Below are 19233 nucleotides of genomic sequence, written 5' to 3'. Positions count from 1 at the left end.
ATATAAATATAACTACAACAGATATGATATTCTAGCATACGTTTTCACACAAGATGGTCTCAGCATTTGTTAGCAGGTAAATCCAGTTAAATCCAGTAACAGGATGAATGCCTATAGTCATATCTAACACACAACATTTATGTCTATGTACTGAATATTTTTCATTTCTGTAAAGGTGACTATACACTGAGGATACAAGCCCAAAATAAATACGACTTTATCCAAACGGCTGTGCTGCTTAAAGTAAGATCTCCACTGACCAAAGTGCTAGTCTCATCAAAGCCTGCTCTGCCCAAAGTCAACCAAACTATTCTTTTTGAAACCTCGCCACAGCCGTCTTCATACGGAATCGTTTACATGTGGAACTTTGGAGATGGTTCGTCAGAGCTTGAAGGACCTCACAGGATAACCAGGCATGCTTTTAAGAAAGCCGGCATCTTCAATGTTTCTGTGTGTTCCGACAACACTCTGTCAAAGCTGATTTCCTGGACTATTGTGGAGGTTTTTGAAACTATCTCAGGTGTCCATCTGAGATACAATGGCTCCAGTGAACTAGGTTCCATCACCCAAATCAGTGGGAGTGTATCTACAGGAACCAGTCTCAGGTGGACTTTTGATCTTGGTGATGGGACTGTGTTTAAAGACCTAGAGAAAAACTCAGTCTCTTACGTCTATAGGTCTGTGGGAAACTACACAGTCCAAATAACCACTTGGAATGCTGTGAGCAGCGTGAGCTATTCTATCAATGTAGAGATTTATCAACCTGCTGTTACGGGAATCCTGCCATTAGACTGCATTGTGAGTGGGAAGGAAGTAAATCTTCAGGCACTTGTGAGAGGAAATGTTTCTCAGTTAACCTTCCATTGGAGTTTCGGTGACGGTACCGTGATGTCCGTGAAGAAAGGAACACCATCTGTTGCTCATACATTCTCAGGTACTGGGAGTTACCTCATCGACTTGACCATCTACAGCCAAACAGGATCTGCACACTATCAGTCAAACCTATGTGTTCAGTCCTTAATTACAGATATGAACCTACACTCATCTCTGAACATTGCAGCGGTAGGGGAAGAGATATGTTTTGATGTGTCAGTGCTTCCAACTGGTGGTGAAAGCTACCAATTTCTCTGGTATAACAGCTCTTCATGTGACTGCCCTGTCAATGGGACATCACATCATTGCTTTGTTTTCACACAAGAAGGCCAGCATGAAATTATGGTAATCACACAAAACCAAGTCAGCAAGAAAGCTGCATCAACAATGGTTTTTGTCAATAGACCTATATCAAAAATGTCTGTACAACACAATGGAGATATGGAGGCGCTTACCATTAATCACTCATATTTCTTTTGGACCGAGCCACGCCAGAATGGTGTTGAGATTGAATGGGACTTCGGAGACGGTTCGTCGAAGAACGGAGGTCGCAATGTGTCACATGCTTTCACTTCAGCCGGTCAGTATCATGTCAGTGCTTTAGTTTTCAATGCAGTTATCAAAGAGATCGTCGGTGTGGACGTGGAAGTTCAGGTTCCTATATCTGATGTAGTAATTCATTCCAACCAGCCATTTGCAGAAGCTCTCCAAGAAGCAGTTTTCACCGCTTCAAGCAATGTCATGGATGACAATATCAAATTTTATTGGTCTGTAGACTCCCTGACTGACTCACACCTTGGATCATCAGAGTATAAATTTGTGTTTCCTAAAGCAGGGATCTTTCATGTAAGAGTCCTAGTACAGAATTCTGTCAGTAAAATAGAAACCTTAACAACAATCGAGGTTTTAGAAAGAATACAAGATGTCCAAATTACAAGCCAGATTCTAAAATCGACAAGCTGTTTTCCCACAAAGGAGACTATCACTTTGAATGCTTCTGTAAAGCATGGTACCAGTTTGGCCTATCAGTGGTTAGTGCATCAAGATGGATGTAATGACATAGTCGGGGTTGGCGAACAGTTTACATTTTGTACAAATCACCCCGGTAATGTGTCTGTCAAGCTAATAGTTTCCAATGTTTTTAGTAAAGTGTACAGTAATGTTACTTTAAGGGCAGTTGAACGTATTTCTGGTGTAAATATCTCAGCGGTAAACGTAATAGCAAAAGGAAAACCCGTTAAGATAGCGGTGACTTTGAAAACCGGGACAGATCTTCACTATATTTGGTTTTTAGACACCGATCACTTTCCTATGACAACAGATGTACCTTTTATCCAACACATTTTTAATGCCGTTGATGTTTTTACACTAAGAGTGTCAGTAGGAAATGTTTTAGGCTCTGTCAATAGCACTAGACAGTTCACAGTCCAGGAGCCTGTTTCAGAGGTCGACTTTGAGGTAAATGGACAATCGAATCCCTTCTTTGTTGCATCAAGGAGTCTCTTGAGTTTTCATGGATCTGTCAGAACAGGAACTGATCTACGCTGGGAGTGGACCGCCATTTTCTGGAAAGGAAGTGCGATCGTTTTAGATAATAATCAAACCTTCAGCTACTCATTTATGGATGCCAGAGATCATAGAGTAACACTTAATGTCTCAAATGAGATTAGCTGGCAGGTCGTGTCACATGTTGTAACAGTGCAAGATGCCATTAAAGGTCTTAGTCTAAGAGTCAGTGATGCAATTATCTGTGAGAAGGATCCAGTGACTTTCACACCATCCATCACTCAGGGAAGCGGGGTTTTATTTAGCCTGGAATTTCCAGGAAGGAATACAAACCTAAAAGATCAGGAGGATTTCACCACCTCATCCATTCCTGTTGGAGATCACACCATCCGGGCAGTCGCAACAAATCTCGTTAGCGCATTATCATTAAACGTCACTGTGAAGGTGGTAGAACGAGTTACAGGTCTTCATTTGGTTAACTGCTGCTCTTCTGTCTTTGAAGCATCAAAACCAGTCAGTTTTAAAGCATCAGTAAAGACAGGCGCTAAGGTCACTTATCATTGGATTTTCCATTTAGACGGCTTCAAAACCTTACAACAGATTGGTCAAAGTGTGCAATATTCCCCAATGGGCAGTGGATCAATGTCTGTGACAGTAGAAGCTATGACTGATTTCTGTTCGCAGTCCATGACCGTGACAGTACAAGTTCAGCGGCCAGTGAAAAACGTGAAGCTTTCCATCTTACCTGATGGACCTTTTGTAGATCACGAGGTCACATTTTTGGCCCATGTTGATGGTGGAAGTGACCTTTTGTACAAGTGGAACTTTAGTGATGATACCAAAGGGAACCTAATTACAAAATCCAATAAGGAAATCTACAAATATAATCTTGAAGGCAGATTTATGGTTCAAGTAACTGTTTTCAACAATATCAGCCAGGTCTCGGCACAATTCCCAGTTCTTGTAAGGAAACTGGAATGCACCCTGCCTCGTCTTACTCTCATCCAAGAGCATGCAAAAGTTCTTAAATCGAGGCCAAACTATTTTGAAGCAAGTGTGGATCTGAATGATTGTGTTTCTTACAAGACAAACTACCTCTGGGAGATCTTTATGGATCCAGGCTGCATGGAAAGGAAAGTCATTTTAAATGGTTTAGTGGATGTTACGACACCACTCCTGACTCTCCCAAAACACACACTAGATGTCGGAGACTATTGTCTAAAGTTTACTACTAGGTTTGAAGGAACACCTTTACAACATTATAAGACTACAGGGTTCTCTGTAGTAAACAGTCCGTTGGTTCCACTGATTAAAGGTGGATCTTTCCAAATTTGGTCAAACCAGAAAGATTTGATACTGGATGGAACTGAGTCTTATGATCCTGACGCTACTGTTCAGCAGGTTGATCTGTTGGAGTTCCGATGGGATGTTACAGTGGTGAGTATTACGCAATTATATCTCTAATGCCCTGCTTTGCATACATATATATATATATATATATATATATATATATATATATATATATATATATATATATATATATAAACCTGGAAGTAAAATGGACTCAATCTATGCATCTACACAAAATAGCCCAAGAAAGACACTTAGAATAAGTGGGTGTTTGTTTAAACAATTCTTTTAAACTATGCAAACAGGAAATGCTGTGAGAGACAAAGAAGACATAACGTGATATGTTGATGTTACACTTTACTAAATTTACTAGTTAAAACATAAAGGTATGGGGGCACGGTGGCTTAGTGTTTAGCACGTTCGCCTCACACCTCCAGGGTTGGGGGTTCGATTCCCGCCTCCGGCTTGTGTGTGTGGAGTTTGCATGTTCTCCCCGTGCCTTGGGGGTTTCCTCCGGGTACTCCGGTTTCCTCCCCTGGTCCAAAGACATGCATGGTAGGTTGATTGGCATCTCTGGAAAATTGTCCGTAGTGTATGATTGCGTGAGTGAATGAGAGTGTGCGTGTGTGCCCTGCGATGGGTTGGCACTCCGTCCAGGGTGTATCCTGCCTTGATGCCCGATGACGCCTGAGATAGGCACAGGCTCCCCGTGACCCGAGGTAGTTCGGATAAGCGGTAGAGGATGAATGAATGAATGAATGATTGCAAATGTCCCATAAGTTGCCAGTGTACTTGTAGAAAGGTTCAGATCTCAATATAAATTTACCTGTTTCAGAAAAGATAAAAGCAGCATTATTAAGACCACAGAGCTATAAAAAGAATGTTCTGGAAATGTACCAAGCATACTGTATGTTGGTTATCAAAAATCAACCTTAATAGAACCTTCACCTCCAGTAATTAATCTACCAATGGTATACTATACTATAACACTATATACCCCATAACCATTAAAGTCAAGGCACCGTATTATTTAGTTCCTTTTATGAACCAATCTAAATAGCAAAACCATCACAGCATAAAGAAATCTTGTTATAGTGTGCATCCTATAGTATCTAGTCTAACACACTATTTTAGTCCTAAAACAAGTTTGTTTATGTTAATAGGAGCAGAACACCAGTGCGCCTCAATCTCCAGCATCCTCGCTCAATAATTATCCAATTCAATACAACAGCAGCAAGCTTATCCTCCCCAGGCATCTACTAGAGCCAGAGAGAGTGTACCACTTCACACTAACAATGCAAAAGCATGGTAGATCACCTGTCTCAACTGTCCAGCAGGTGAGTACCATCTATTATTCAGTTCCCCAAGGATTTCATTGAAGTGCAAATGAAGAAAAATTTGGAAATTAGCGCACAGTCAAGGCGAACTCCTCGATATTTGTAGAAGCTTGTGGTTTTTCCAAATTACCTCAGATTTTGTGCGGATTTGGGACGTCAAAACAACATGCATTCAACCAAAACCCTCTTCCATTCACATACATCCAACATGACTTTAAAAGAAGAATCCTGTGCTAGCAGTTTTGACCACATTGACAAGTAGTTTTTTTGACAAAAGTTTTATTACAAAATTTGCTAAATCAAGCTTTTTTTGCCACAGCAATAAAAAAAAAAACTGCAAAAGTCTGAAGTAATTGATTATTACACATCAAATAAAGTGTATTTTGATTATTTAAAAGCCTGGATTTCATTGTGTCTTGTTATTTTGTCAGGTTCAAGTTCATGAAGCAGAAGTGTTACCCGTGTCTGTGAAGTGTGTATCCTGCAGATTGGTGTTTTCTTCCTCTGTCAGTTACAGTCGTCCTCTTGTTCTGTCTGGATGTTGTCCTCTGTGTAATGGCACTCTTCAGGTATTTTAGACACTTATTTATGCAGAAATTGTATGGACTTTATTTATTAACATATGTTTGAGTTCGAATATCATTTGTAAGCATCATTTCTCACACGAGTGCTTACAAACGTCCTACAGAGCTTAATGCATCTCAGATTTATTTGGAATTTCAAATCTCTATCTGCAGTATAATTGGACTGCAGAAAACACAAAAGGTGAAGTTTTACTTCTGAATGAAGTCACAACCCCAACTGGACACAGCTCTACAGATCTTGTCGTCAGACCTAATGTGCTAAAGCCTGGATTGAAATACATATTCAGGCTTAATGTGTCCCAACCGGCTACCGGACTATGGGGATCAGCGAGTATTGATTTAACCCAGAATCGACCACCCAAGGCTGGGAACTGCACACTGTCTCCAGAAGATTCGGTCCAACTTCTTCAAAATGTTGTTTCATTTAACTGCTCAGGTACCGCAGTATGTTGTAGAGTTGAATAGGGAATTCAAACAACTCACCTAAATTCACCTAAAAATGTTATTCATGTAATTTGTTAGTGCTCAGTAAGCAAGAAGGGATTTATTTAGAGTTAAAGGTGGGGTCTCTGATGTTTGAGAAATGCTTCAGAAAACTGCGTCTAGACGACAAACAAAACAAAAATCAAAACAAACGTGTAGCCAATGAGCAGAAAGGGGCGTGTCTTGTCAATATGGGCGGAGAGAGTGTTCAGTGCACATGTGTGACATTAGCAGAAAGCGGTTTTAACATTGACATGGAGGATAAAAACAAAGAAAGAAAGTGAAGAAAGGCTTACGATAAAGTAAGAAGTAGGACGTGTTAATATAGGATCAGCTTTCCAGCGCTGGAGAGAACTGAAGGAGCAGGAAGTTGGTCACATATTCACAGATTGGAGTTTCCCCGAGTCAATAACTCCTGAGCTAAACGCTGTTACTACACAAATAACACCTCTTTTCTATCGTAGTAATGTAGAGACGCAGCTACAACCGCGTTTTGCTAGTAACAGCGTTTAGCTCAGCGCTGGAAAGCTGATCCTATATTAACACACTATATTGTCGTCTCAACACAGTTTTCTGAAACATTTCTCAAACATCGGAGATCCTACCTTTAAAGGGGAGTTTCAGTAACATCCGATTCTGACCTTGAGTCTTGAGAGTGATTTCTTGGGCAATACTGGCTTGAGAGACTTGAAGGAGAGCCGTAAATGTAGCATGTCAGTACGTTTTCTTTACATGAGAGTGTAACGAATACAAACATTCGCATTATACACTAAGTACCTGCATATTCCAAATCTGAACACTCATAACTTAAGTAAATATTAACATTATTTTCAAACTTCAAATCACAGATACCCAAATCAAGGAGGAATAATTTACTTCCGTCAGTTATTATTTTTATTTCGTATCTACAGGCTGGATGGATGAAAACAATAACTCTGCTCAGTTGATATACACTCTCCAAGTAGCACAATGTGAGAACCCAGGAACGCTATGTCCTTTAATGACTCTATACCGAGGCACACAACACACACATGGCACACTGGTACCCCTGGGTAGTACAAGACCAGGCCGCAATGCTTCCGTTATTACTGTAATGGTTACCATTGAGGATAAGATGGGAGCCAAAGTCACTGCAATCAAAAGGTGTGTGAGATGCTGCTGCTGTCATTAACATGAACATATCGTCGCTGTCGGGCGGAAACCTCGTATGTCCAAATTTTGTCAATTTCATATTTTTTCACATATCGATGCTATTGGTCAGTCCCCACATGGGTCTGTTATTTTTACAAGTTATTAACCAATCTAAAGTCTTGAAAATAGCTTGAGCGCAAATCTCATAACTCCATTGGACACTTCAACTGTCCACCTCTTCCTCACTCCGCGGGAGAGCTTCACGGCATATTTCTCAAGAAGAGTCGCAACGAATCAACACGTCTTCTGAGGTAAATGTCTTCAAAACACTGGGCTCAAAGAAAAAAAAATCTTGACCCCCGCTAGTTCTGGTGCTCGTCTGAGGACAGGAATTTAGCGCAAGACAATCCACTGCAACGCGGACTAAACCCTGTGCACTGCAGATAAGGTACGGCGTTATTTTAATTTCCTGAAAAATAACAGTTTTGGAGATACGAGGATTCCGCCCGACAGCGACGGTATGTTCTTTCTACTTAGGTGTTGTATGGTTGAATTTTTCATATGCCCTAACTTACCATGCAGGAATCTGATGGTCATAGCACCGGTGAGTGACCATAACAAAACAGAATGGTTGAAGAAAAAGAGTCAGGAGAAACTGTGGGCTTTACTGAAACAAGGCAACCCTCAGGATGTTATACCATATGCCACGGCCCTGACCAGTCAGCTCAATCAGGTGGGATTTGCTCTCTGTATTTGAACAGGTTTGGACAGGTTTTTATAAGATGACAATTTACAGCAGTGAGCAATATTGCTAATAAGAAAATATTATTTTTAATGCTAAAAACAGAATTTAACCAAAAAACCTTAGCATATTACAAATCTATATGGCATTCAACATATGCCCTTATCTCAGACTTTTGATCTCGTTTATATAACTGAGTTAATGGCAATGTTCAATCGCTCAGCTGTAGCAGTTTGGCAGAGATTCATAAGTCATAACCTTCTGAAATACAACCTTATTCTCTGGTTTTATGTTTATTTTCTTACTGCTAATTTAGCTCAAAAAAAGAAGAAACTGAGAGGAATCTTATCATTGTGGATGCTGGAGTTCACACATTTTGTTTCTGTTAGTCAGAACATTGCAAAGAAAAAGGTTGTAATGCACTGATACTCTATAGCATAGTATAACGTATATGGTATGTGTTCTCAAAGACACCTATAATCCTTACAGTACGGTGGCCGAGAAGTGCGGATTTGTTAATTTGTTTTCGGATTTGTTCATTTGTTTTCGGATTTGTTCATTTGTTTTTGGATTTGTTCATTTGTTTTTGGATTTGTTAATTTGTTTTCGGATTTGTTAATTTGTTTTCGGATTTGTTCATTTGTTTTTGGATTTGTAAATTTGTTTTCGGATTTGTTCATTTGTTTTTGGATTTGTTCATGTGTTTTTGGATTTGTTCATTTGTTTTTGGATTTGTTAATTTGTTTTCGGATTTGTTAATTTGTTTTTGGATTTGTTAATGTGTTTTCAGATTTGTTAATGTGTTTTCGGATTTGTTAATTTGTTTTGCACTTCTCGGCCACCGTATTACAGGCACACGCATTGTAACATGAACCTTTGGTTAATTTTTCACCTGTTATTAACACTAATCCATGCGTTATAGAGCATTATGGCAGGTGATTACAGGCTTTAAGTAAAGTAAGTTTTTATGTCAGGTTCTTTTGATGTGACTTAAATTTCATGTATTCAATACATAGTACTTTATAAAGCCCTTTAAGTCTAAATGTCATTATGTCTGGCTTTATGTGAAGCAAACTTATGTGACTGTCTAGTTATATGACGGAAATTTTATTTATTCTATATATGATAACTTATGAAGCATTAAAAGACCTAGTTCCAAGTGTTATTAAAAGTACATAATGCATTATAGAGCAACTCTTTCAAATGCATTTGATATGTTTTAAATTCAAGTTATTTAATACACAATACCTTATGAAGCACTACAAGGCCTAATGTCAAGTGTTATTATGAGTACACAATGCATTATAGAACATTAGGTCAGGGGATTATAGGTATATTTATGTAAATTGAGCTAATTTAAATATATTTTGATTTTATGGCCTAATGTCAAGTGTTATTAACAGAACATAAGTATTATAGAGCTATATTTCAGGTCATTACAGTTCATTACAATTACATTTTAAAAAAGCAAACTTATGTAAATGTATTTTGATTTAAATGACTTTCATTTTAATTTAATTTAAGGTACAAAAATAGACCAGTGTTATTTTTAGAGTAACAGTGTAACACTTAAAAACATACTAAAGGTAGACAATATTATGTCTAATATTTATGAACGAGGGACTGGTAACAGCACCGAAACCACTTAAAGTACAGTTTATTACCCTTTTTCTGGGAGTGTAGAGATAATGTACTAAAGCTTGTTTTATAGGGCTTTATACCACATTACTGGACCATGATTTAGGTGCACATCACTTCCACAAGCAAGCCATTTGTATTTCTAGGGCTGTTTGCTCAGCAGTGCAGCATAAAAGTAGACTGAAGCCAATGTTTTCATATTTTCTGTGTCATTAAGTACATTATTTGTCTGCTTTTTTTCTCAGTTAAAGGCTACTAGCATGCAGGAGTTTAAGGACAAAGTCCAGATGCGAGGCATTGTGACCCAAGTCTTGGCTTCTCTCTCAGTGTCTTCGCTTCAGGATGCAGCACAGATCAGCTCAGCTTTGGCTCATTCCACAGTAGGTCTAAATTTATTCATGATAACTGAAAAAGACAGTCATTAGAAAGATGGTGGCTATCTGCTAAGGCCTACAGGCTAACCAAGAGCTTGGTAATATACCTAACGATCATGCTATGTGATATAAATGAAGAGAATTTGAAGATGTAAGAATCAAATGAATCAACCCTAAGCCAATTCTTGAGCCTCTTGCTTGAAAGCGAAATGCTCAGTCGACTTCTGTACGTATGCTGTACGTACAGTATGTATGATATATTCAGGCTTTGTATGCTAAAGGATTTATACATTTCTGTCCTGGTTCGGGTGGAAGGGGTAATAATTTTCTCTCTTTCACAGGCCATTCCGTCTGAGATTCAATGCGGAGAGTGTACCTCTCGAGTCGTGGAGACCATGGGAAAGATGATCAACTTGATCAGAAAGCAAACTAGACAAGGAGATGTCACTCCTATAGACACTGGACGGAATATTCTGAATGTTTTAAGTATGAAATTTCCTTAACCACGAACATCACAATCAAAAACATGTTCAATCCTGTTCATACCTAATTTCCTGAAGCTCTTGGAAAGAAGACAAGAAGCTTGTTTTTAACGATGATATTGACTGACGAGTTCACTTTGAAAGTACAACCCTGACACTCATATTAGAGACTGAATGTATATATACTGAATGTATTTTATATATATATATATATATATATATATATATATATATATATATATATATATATATATATATATATATATAAAATCACCAGATTAGTGTGGATGCTATGCTAGTTAACAATCTTTTGTTATTAGCTAATTCTACATTAAAAACTCAATGTTGTTATTCATTTAAGAACAAAAAATTCAGTGGAGGAGGGGCACGGTGGCTTAGTGGTTAGCACGTTCGCCTCACACCTCCAGGGTTGGGGCTTCGATTCCTGCCTCCGCCTTGTGTGTGTGGAGTTTGCATTTATATTTAATCGACTCTTTGTTTTCTTTAGGTAGCTCGATGTCTGTTCAGAATCCTGCGAACGCTTCAGGTTTATTCAGCACTCGACACCAAGACACTGAAATGTCAGCGTTTTACCAAGTCGGACAGCTAATGCGTAGCTTAATGTGGTCACAGATGCCTGGAGAGGAAGCTCTCGACCTCAAATCACCACAAATCAGTGCGGTCGGGAAGCGTGGTGACCCGACTTCAGACCTCATGTGCAGCGAGCCGTCGAGTCTCTGCCACTTTCAGATCCCTCGGAACCTGAGCTCACGTCTGAGGACTGAAAGAGGGGATGTCGTTCAGATTCTCCTGGTTATGGAGAGCGAAGAGCTCCCATTCATCTCCACTGCAGATCCACCAATTTCCACTATGCTAGCTGCGATGGAGTTCAGCACACCTCAGGGTCTGCTCATCCCCATCACGAACCTGACCGCTGAAAGTGCTATACGTGTGATGCTACAAAACAAGAAGACAGAGGTCTCAGGAAGGGTTAATGTCACTCTGGCGTCAGAAGGAAGTGTGAACTTCACAGTCAGAGCTGTTGAGACGGAGCCGAATGCTGGGATCTTTATCGCCTTTAACTTCAGCTTGATTCAAGGTTCTGTTTACTAAATTAAAAATGGGTCGCAGGAAAAAAACACTCGGGTTGACATGCTGTTATAGGAAATTCATCAACTTTCTTACACTACTCATGTCATTAAGCATTTAACTGTGGGACGTGGTAGCTTAGTGGTTAAGGTGTTAGACTGTTGATCGGAAGGTCATGAGTTTGAGTCCCAGGTCCACCAAGGTACTTCTGCTTTGGCATGTACAATTATAACAAGGTTAATAATGCCTTATATATGCATAATAACATGCAGTAAGAAGAAAAAGTTGGCATTTATTTGTATAGCACCTTTCGTGCAGAAAAATGCAGCTAAACATGAATCATGCATCAAAAGTCAAAAACACAAACAAGCAAAAAAAAAACAAATAAAAAAAATCAACAATAAGAAGCAAAAAAGTATAAAAAAAAAGTAATAGTGTAAAATTAGGACATAATAATAATAATAATAATAATAATAATAATAATAATAATGGGGGATGTGGTAGCTCAGTGGTTAAGGTGTTGGGCTACTGATCGGAAGGTCATGGGTTTGAACCCCACGTCCACCAAGCTGCCACTGCTGGGCCCTTGAGCAAGGCCCTTAACCCTCAGTTGCTCAGTTGTAAGTCACTCTGGATAAGGGTGTCTGCTAAATGCCATAAATGTAAATGTAATAATAATAATAATAACTAAAAGACAAAATATTTGACTTAAATGCACACTATTTATTGAATATTATTATTAGACATATGGTTGTTATAGAAATTTTTTTTTTAATTTAATGGATAATGAATATCAGATTTATCAGTTTCAAAAAATAAAATTTAGAGAATCTTTTCAGTATTGTATGTTTAATGTTATACCTCCTTACTTTGTGTATGTGTGTGTGGGTCTCTGTTTATGTGTGTGTATTGACAGGAAGTGGTAAGTTTAGCTCTGGTAACGTAAGCATCATCATAACTGATAAACAAACATCTCAACCGTCCCAGCTCTTTTATGTTAAAGAGCTGACCTTCAACGTCTCAAGCATGAGTCCTTCAGTGGAGGAAACGGTCTTCCTCACGCCGATGTACGTCCCCACCATGTAGCCAATGCCTTCTGTTTTGCATGAAATCATTGTCTAATGCCAAATCATTTCTATTTCCAGCTTGAATGGTTCTGCTAAGGACCTGTATGTGACCCTGAAGAACAGCGTGGGTGTGGAGTTGTGTGTCTCAGTGTGTGTGTTCAGCTCGCTCTGCCAGTTCTTCAGCATGGAACAGAGACGTTGGAGCACAGCCGGTCTGAGCGTGCTCAGTACTAGCAGCCCTGATACTGCTCACTGCCTTACTGAACACCTCACACTTTTCGGAGCCAGTCTGTTCGTTCACCCAGACTCCATCGTACTTCTAGCACCAGTGCGTCAATCTATTAAATATCATCTTTTTATATGAATAGTATGTTTGTAGATTTATAGACTTGGATGGTAATTTCACAATAGAGATTCCATTTAACTCTTTTTTTATCTAAAATTAAATAATATTTTTGTCAACACTTACAACATTTTTCACAAAATATCTCAGATTACAATTACTTTTTTCCACTGAATTTTTATTCATCTTCTACCGCTTATCCGAACTACCTCGGGTCACGAGGAGCCTGTGCCTATCTCAGGCGTCATTGGGCATCAAGGCAGGATACACCCTGGATGGAGTGCCAACCCATCGCAGGGCACACACACACTCTCATTCATTCACGCACTCACACACTACGGACAATTTTCCAAAGATGGCAATCAACCTACCATGCATGTCTTTGGACCGGGGGAGGAAACCGGAGTACCCGGAGGAAACCCCAGAGGCACGGGGAGAACATGCAAACTCCACACACACAAGGCGGAGGCAGGAATCGAACCCCCAACCCTGGAGGTGTGAGGCGAACGTGCTAACCACTAAGCCACCGTGCCCCGCCTCCACTGAATTTTTTGCTCTTAAATGAATAACAACATTGAGTTTTTAATGTAGAATTAGCTAATAACAAAAGATTGTTAACTAGCATAGCATCCACACTAATCTGGTGATTATATATATATATATATATATATATATATATATATATATATATATATATATATATATATATATATATATATAATACATTCAGTATATATACATTCAGTCTCTAATATGAGTGTCAGGGTTGTACTTTCAAAGTGACCTCGTCGGTCAATATCATTGTTAAAAACAAGCGTTTCTTCTTTCCAAGAGCTTTAGGAAATTCAGGATGAACAGGATTGAACTATGTGACTTCATAGAGTATTCCAAAGTTGTAGTGAATGAACTAAAACGTACAGGTTTCAAGCAGACAATTATGTAAAAATAATATGATTTTTGTACTAATTGTAGAATTTTCAAGGTTAGATTTAATGAGTTGGGAAATGAATAACTGCTGTAATTTTGTAATTAATTCATTCTGAAATTCACATTTTTTGTGCCTTTAAAATGTCTTTCAGCTTTAATTCAGGAACAGATTATAACCATCAGTCACATACAAGTCACAATTGTGGAATCACCTTGAAACAAATAATCCAGATTTTTCCAACCTAATCTCTGTCATTGTATAAACACTGAACTAGAGGATTTCTTACCAACAAAAAAATCCCCTTCTTTAACAAGTTGATGGTGTTCTTTCCAGTTGTAAAAATGCTTGCTAGTTGGTTGTTGATGCTGATGGTGGTGGTTCAAGTCTGGCTTGGGCTGTGTTAGGTTTTTTGTCTTTGTGCAGTTGGTGGTTGTTTACCTGGAGGAGGAGGTACAGTAGATGGAAGAATAGTAAGAGAATGACCCAGTGCGTTAACCTCAGTCAGTGTCGCAGCATCAACATAGAGGGTGTGAATTGTTAAAAGAGTTGTGAGGGAGACATAGACTGTAGGCTAAAAATAACTGGTTCAACAATAGTATGCCTCTACGATTAGGTTAACTGAATTCACCGTCATTGACCTGTTCATTTAACAGCCATCTTACTGTTTCAGTCAGATGGACCAAGCAGAAACATAGTGGTGGGGTTAGTGTGTGGTGTTCTACTTCTGATTCATCTGCTGGTTGGTCTCATCGCTCACAAGATAGACCATCTGGAGAGCACACGCTTGAGCTGCATCCCGCTGTGTGGCCAGTCAGGACGCCATCGTTATCGGGTACTGGTTAAAACTGGCTGGTACAGAGGGGCCGGTAAGTGAAGACTGAATGTGTGTATACAGTATATCTCAGTATCTTATCTCCAATCTCATCTGTGAAGGAGAAGTGTGGGCGCAGGTTGTCATTCCAATCAAAGAAGAACCCAGACCTGGTTCCATCTTTTTATGGACTTCCCTGGTTAAATTTTTTTGTTAATTTAAGAATGGTTCATTTTTAATTGTATCCATTTATAGTTGTGTTTAATGTTGTGAAACGTCCTTGAAACAATTTGCTTTCTTTTATGATTTACTTTATAGAATCTATATACAGAATATATATATATTCATCTGTATATTATGTTCATAGCACATATATATTCACCTGTATATTATATTCATAGTACATACACATCTGTAAATTACTGTTTATAGCAATAGCCATATTTTGTTACATCCTTTTGTAAATTTCAGTTATAATTATAGCCATCTGTATGTTATGTTCATAGTACACACACATCTGTAAATTACTTCCATATTACCATTTTATTTAACTTATCTAAATCTTGTACAAACTTTATATCCTGCACTTACTGCTACTGCACTCTGGTTAGACCTAAACTGCATTTTGTTGCCTTGTACTTGTACATGTGTAATGACAATAAAGTTGAATCTAATCTAATCTAATCTATATACAGTCATCCCCCATTCGATTTAACAGACATCGCTACTACATTTCTATTCCAGGAACCACTGCTCATGTAGGCATTAGTCTGCATGGGATAAACAAAAGTGGCTCACGCCACCTGCAAAGGGAAGGTGCCTTTCAGAGGAATGGTCTAGATGACTTTCAGGTAGAAACCGAGGTCAGCTTGGGAGAAATCTGGAAAATATGCATCTGGCATGATAACACAGGTGGGATATATTATAGAATTGACATTTCTTTAATTTTCTAATTGAGAATTGAGAAATTAAGAACGAATAATCCAGACCATGTTCTTCTCTGCTTAGGTCTGGACCCTTCATGGTATCTTCAGCATGTGACAGTATGGGACCTGCAGACAGATAACATGTTCTTCTTCATGGTAGAGGATTGGCTATCTGTGGAGAATGAAAAGAACTCGGGTTTGGTTCAGAAAGTGGTGCTGGCTACATGTAAGAGCTATTAAAAGTGTATTTGCTGTAGTATGAATTTTTTTTGCTTCCGAAGCCTTATCTTATATATTTTTTTGTTTGAAATAATTAGATTTAATGTCTGAAGATTGGGTTTTCCAAATATACACATCCCAGCTAGCTAGACAGGGTTAAGGGCCTTGCTAAAGGGCTCAACTGTGGCAGCTTATATATATGTAATTGAAATTATTTTTGTAAATGATGTATTTAGGTATCATAGTGGTGAAGCAGGTAGTTTCGCCATCTCACAGCTCCAGAGTCTCTGGAAGATACCAGGATTCAGAATTTGACTGGTTTCAACAATGGTGTATTCCCACTTAGCACCCAATGTTCCCAGGAGAGGATCACCACCCCAACCATTATGACAATGACAGTGACAATTTATTTATATAGCACAATTAATTACAACTTTTGTCAACCGATGCGCTTTCCATTTGGTCAGTGTTACTCATTGCGCGGCTCGTGAGCCTCCTGCGGCTCGCCTAACTTTAATATGAGGCTCGCATGGCAGTAAATAATACAATGATATGATCATGTGGTTAAAATTTATTTTTCATTTAAATAACATTAAAAACAATCAGGGAAGCATAGAAAAATGAATGTGCTGTATTACAAATAATAATATATATTTATATATTATTTGACTCGTCACTGACTCACTGCATTCTGCGCAATAGCCAGTTTTTGGCAGCCTGCCAGAAGCTAGTTTGGTGTTTCATGTTAGTTAACAACTTTACTGTTTACTGTACACACGGACTAAAAAATGGATCGATTTCTTATCAAACAATCCCGCACACAAAATGAACAGCAACAAAGCAAGTCTTTAGATGGTCTTAAAAATATTAAGAGAAGAGGCTTTTCTAATGGACAATGGCAAGGCGTTCCAGAGCCTGGGGGCAGCAATACAGAAAGCATTATCTCCCCTGCACTTAAGCCTCGACTTTGTGGTAAACAATAGATCCTGTTTGGAAGTCTTAGCTTTAGAACGCAGACGCAGCTGAAAAAAGCAAGTTTTAACGACTGGATTTATTTGTCGGTCAAACCATCATCCATGCCATATACCATAACTGTAGCCTAATCACCCAAACCAGAATAAAGCACTTACTGATGGTGGACAAGTGAATGAATCTACTATTTATATATTTTTTGTAGGTCCCCCAGAGCTGCGACAGTTCAAAAGGATTTTGCAAGCACAGCTGATATACGGATTGCAGGATCATCACCTCTGGCTGTCTCTATGGGAGCGTCCAGCTCACAGCGTTTTTAGTCGTGCTCAGAGAGTAACCTGCTGTGCCCTGATTCTGCACCTTTACCTTGCAGCGGGGGCAGTGTGGTACGGATCAGTAGCCACAACAAGCAGCGGGTAACAAATCCAACACACATCCTGTTGTTTTCCAGGAAAGTTACTAGAACTACTGTACGTAATTACTAGCGTAGCACCTTATGCTTTCTAATCATGATTTATTCAGGTAAAGATTTGCTGCGGTGTTGAATTAAGTGTGAAAGAATCAGGAAACTCAAGCATTCACTTCAGCAGAACTGTGATTGTTTAATGATATGCTGTATCAACATGATTAGATTAACAAGGATAAACAGTTTACATCGTGTTAAGAGGAAGCGGAACTCTCGTCACTATCGCGGCTAACCGAAGGGTACGGATCTGTACCTGTAATGAGAGGACTCCGAGGGGTGTAGTTCACCTTATCAGTCAAGTTAACTTAAAGGTAGCGCAAATATATCCTGTGTTGTACTTTGGAGAACAAAAGTGTATGTTTAACTCCAAAATTATTGGCCCGCTTCTTGGAAACAAATTAGCTTCATCAAACTAAAGATATTTTTCCAGAAAAATATACTGTAGGTTTCAAAAAAATCTACACTCTTACAATTCATATTTGATAAAGCCTCTAATATAGAAAAACAGCAATAAGCAACTTCCTGCCTACTTGTTCCTTACTTGTAGAGAATTTCAGACCATCTTCTATGCTCCATTAAGCAGTACATTTAATATTGATTTTTTTTTTTTGTTCTGCAAGCATTTCTGTGTAGATTTGTCTTAATGTTTGGAGACATTACTGTACCTTATTGATAAATCTATACATGCTTATGCAGAACCAAACAGGTTTGCAGATGTATCTTGTCTCTCGGGTGGCAGAAGGGTTAAAGGTGCAGGTAGAATTCATTTTGTTCAGATGGTAAACAAATCCAAATCTACAGTCAAATTACAGGTTATGACAAACAGACGTTTTATGAAAGCTCGAAATCCAGAGAAATTCAGGGCAACTCAGGGCAAGCCCTATATGTGTGTGTGTGTGTGTGTGTGTGTGTGTGTGTGTGTGTGTGTGTGTGTGTTTGATTAATTTTTTGTGATGTGACATACAGCTAAGTACGGTGACCCATACTCAGAATTCGTTCTCTGCATTTAACCCATCCAAAGTGCACACACACATCAGTGAACACACACACACACCGTGAACACACACCCGGAGCAGTGGGCAGCCATTTACTGTATGCTGCAGCACCCAGGGAGCAGTTGGGGGGTTCCGTGCCTTGCTCAAGGGCACCTCAGTTGTGGTATTGCTGGCCCGAGACTCGAACCCACAACCTTAGGGTTAGGAGTCATTAACATTAGGCCACGACTTCCCCGTCTAGGTTAAGTCTAGGTGTGTGATCAGTAGTCAGGTGAATGTGAATGTGTTGTGATGATGTGGTGGTTTATGGGAGTTCATGAGTGAACTGGCATGTGCACTGACATGACACCACCAATATTGACGGTTTTCAGGGTGAAATTGTTTAATTTTGATCTTATTACAACTGCATGTTTAAAGTAAACCTTTAAATTGATTGCAGAATGTTCTAGAGAATTAGAATTGTCACATTTTTGAATAATTTGTTTAAACTCGATTATTTAATACTTCACTTACTCCTTAATTACAAGCCCTTAGAACCCTTTCTGATGAGGAAACAGACTGTTATACAGTTATACAAGAAGCCTAACAACAAAAGAACCATTAAGCATAAATAATGTATGCTAACATAAGAAAACTAAAGCCTGCTGTGATTACTTAACGATATGCTAAATCAACATTTGGATTTGTACACACTATCTCCATGGAAACTAAACGGTATTCAACTATAGTATATCTTTAAGGATGCAAACACTGTTCAACAAAGGTTGTGTCCTCAAGAGTCCGGTTCTTAACGAGACTGAGAGAACATAGTGTACCTTTAATACATAATCTAGTTAAAGGAACACAAAAGGAATACATCTGAAGGACCAAACGGTGTACGGTGCCCTTTAACACAGAAGTATTGGCACCTTATTTTA

At 38.8% G+C, this 19233-nt stretch overlaps 2 protein-coding genes across 2 annotated transcripts in view; both read left to right on the top strand.

Moving 5' to 3' along the window:
• Window positions 1–19233, top strand: part of LOC132862479 (pepsin A-like) — a 65338-nt gene that overhangs the window by 22992 nt on the left and 23113 nt on the right. The gene's annotated exons all lie outside the window — the stretch shown is intronic.
• pkd1b (polycystic kidney disease 1b) overlaps window positions 1–19233 on the top strand; it is a 44779-nt gene that overhangs the window by 8143 nt on the left and 17403 nt on the right. Inside the window, exons 11-25 of the mRNA XM_060887706.1 lie at window positions 176–3816; window positions 4896–5066; window positions 5498–5635; window positions 5804–6086; window positions 7045–7276; window positions 7847–7997; window positions 9890–10024; window positions 10360–10504; window positions 11009–11599; window positions 12506–12656; window positions 12735–12984; window positions 14598–14793; window positions 15483–15650; window positions 15747–15890; window positions 17061–17271. Coding sequence (XP_060743689.1) covers window positions 176–3816; window positions 4896–5066; window positions 5498–5635; window positions 5804–6086; window positions 7045–7276; window positions 7847–7997; window positions 9890–10024; window positions 10360–10504; window positions 11009–11599; window positions 12506–12656; window positions 12735–12984; window positions 14598–14793; window positions 15483–15650; window positions 15747–15890; window positions 17061–17271 — 6607 coding nt within the window. The remainder of the gene's footprint in view (window positions 1–175; window positions 3817–4895; window positions 5067–5497; window positions 5636–5803; window positions 6087–7044; window positions 7277–7846; window positions 7998–9889; window positions 10025–10359; window positions 10505–11008; window positions 11600–12505; window positions 12657–12734; window positions 12985–14597; window positions 14794–15482; window positions 15651–15746; window positions 15891–17060; window positions 17272–19233) is intronic.

The sequence above is a fragment of the Tachysurus vachellii genome, chromosome 2, assembly GCF_030014155.1.
Source record: "Tachysurus vachellii isolate PV-2020 chromosome 2, HZAU_Pvac_v1, whole genome shotgun sequence".
In the NCBI taxonomy this organism is placed as follows: domain Eukaryota; kingdom Metazoa; phylum Chordata; class Actinopteri; order Siluriformes; family Bagridae; genus Tachysurus; species Tachysurus vachellii.
The sequence above is the reverse complement of the archived record's forward strand: the minus strand, read 5'-3'. Positions and strand labels throughout refer to the sequence as shown.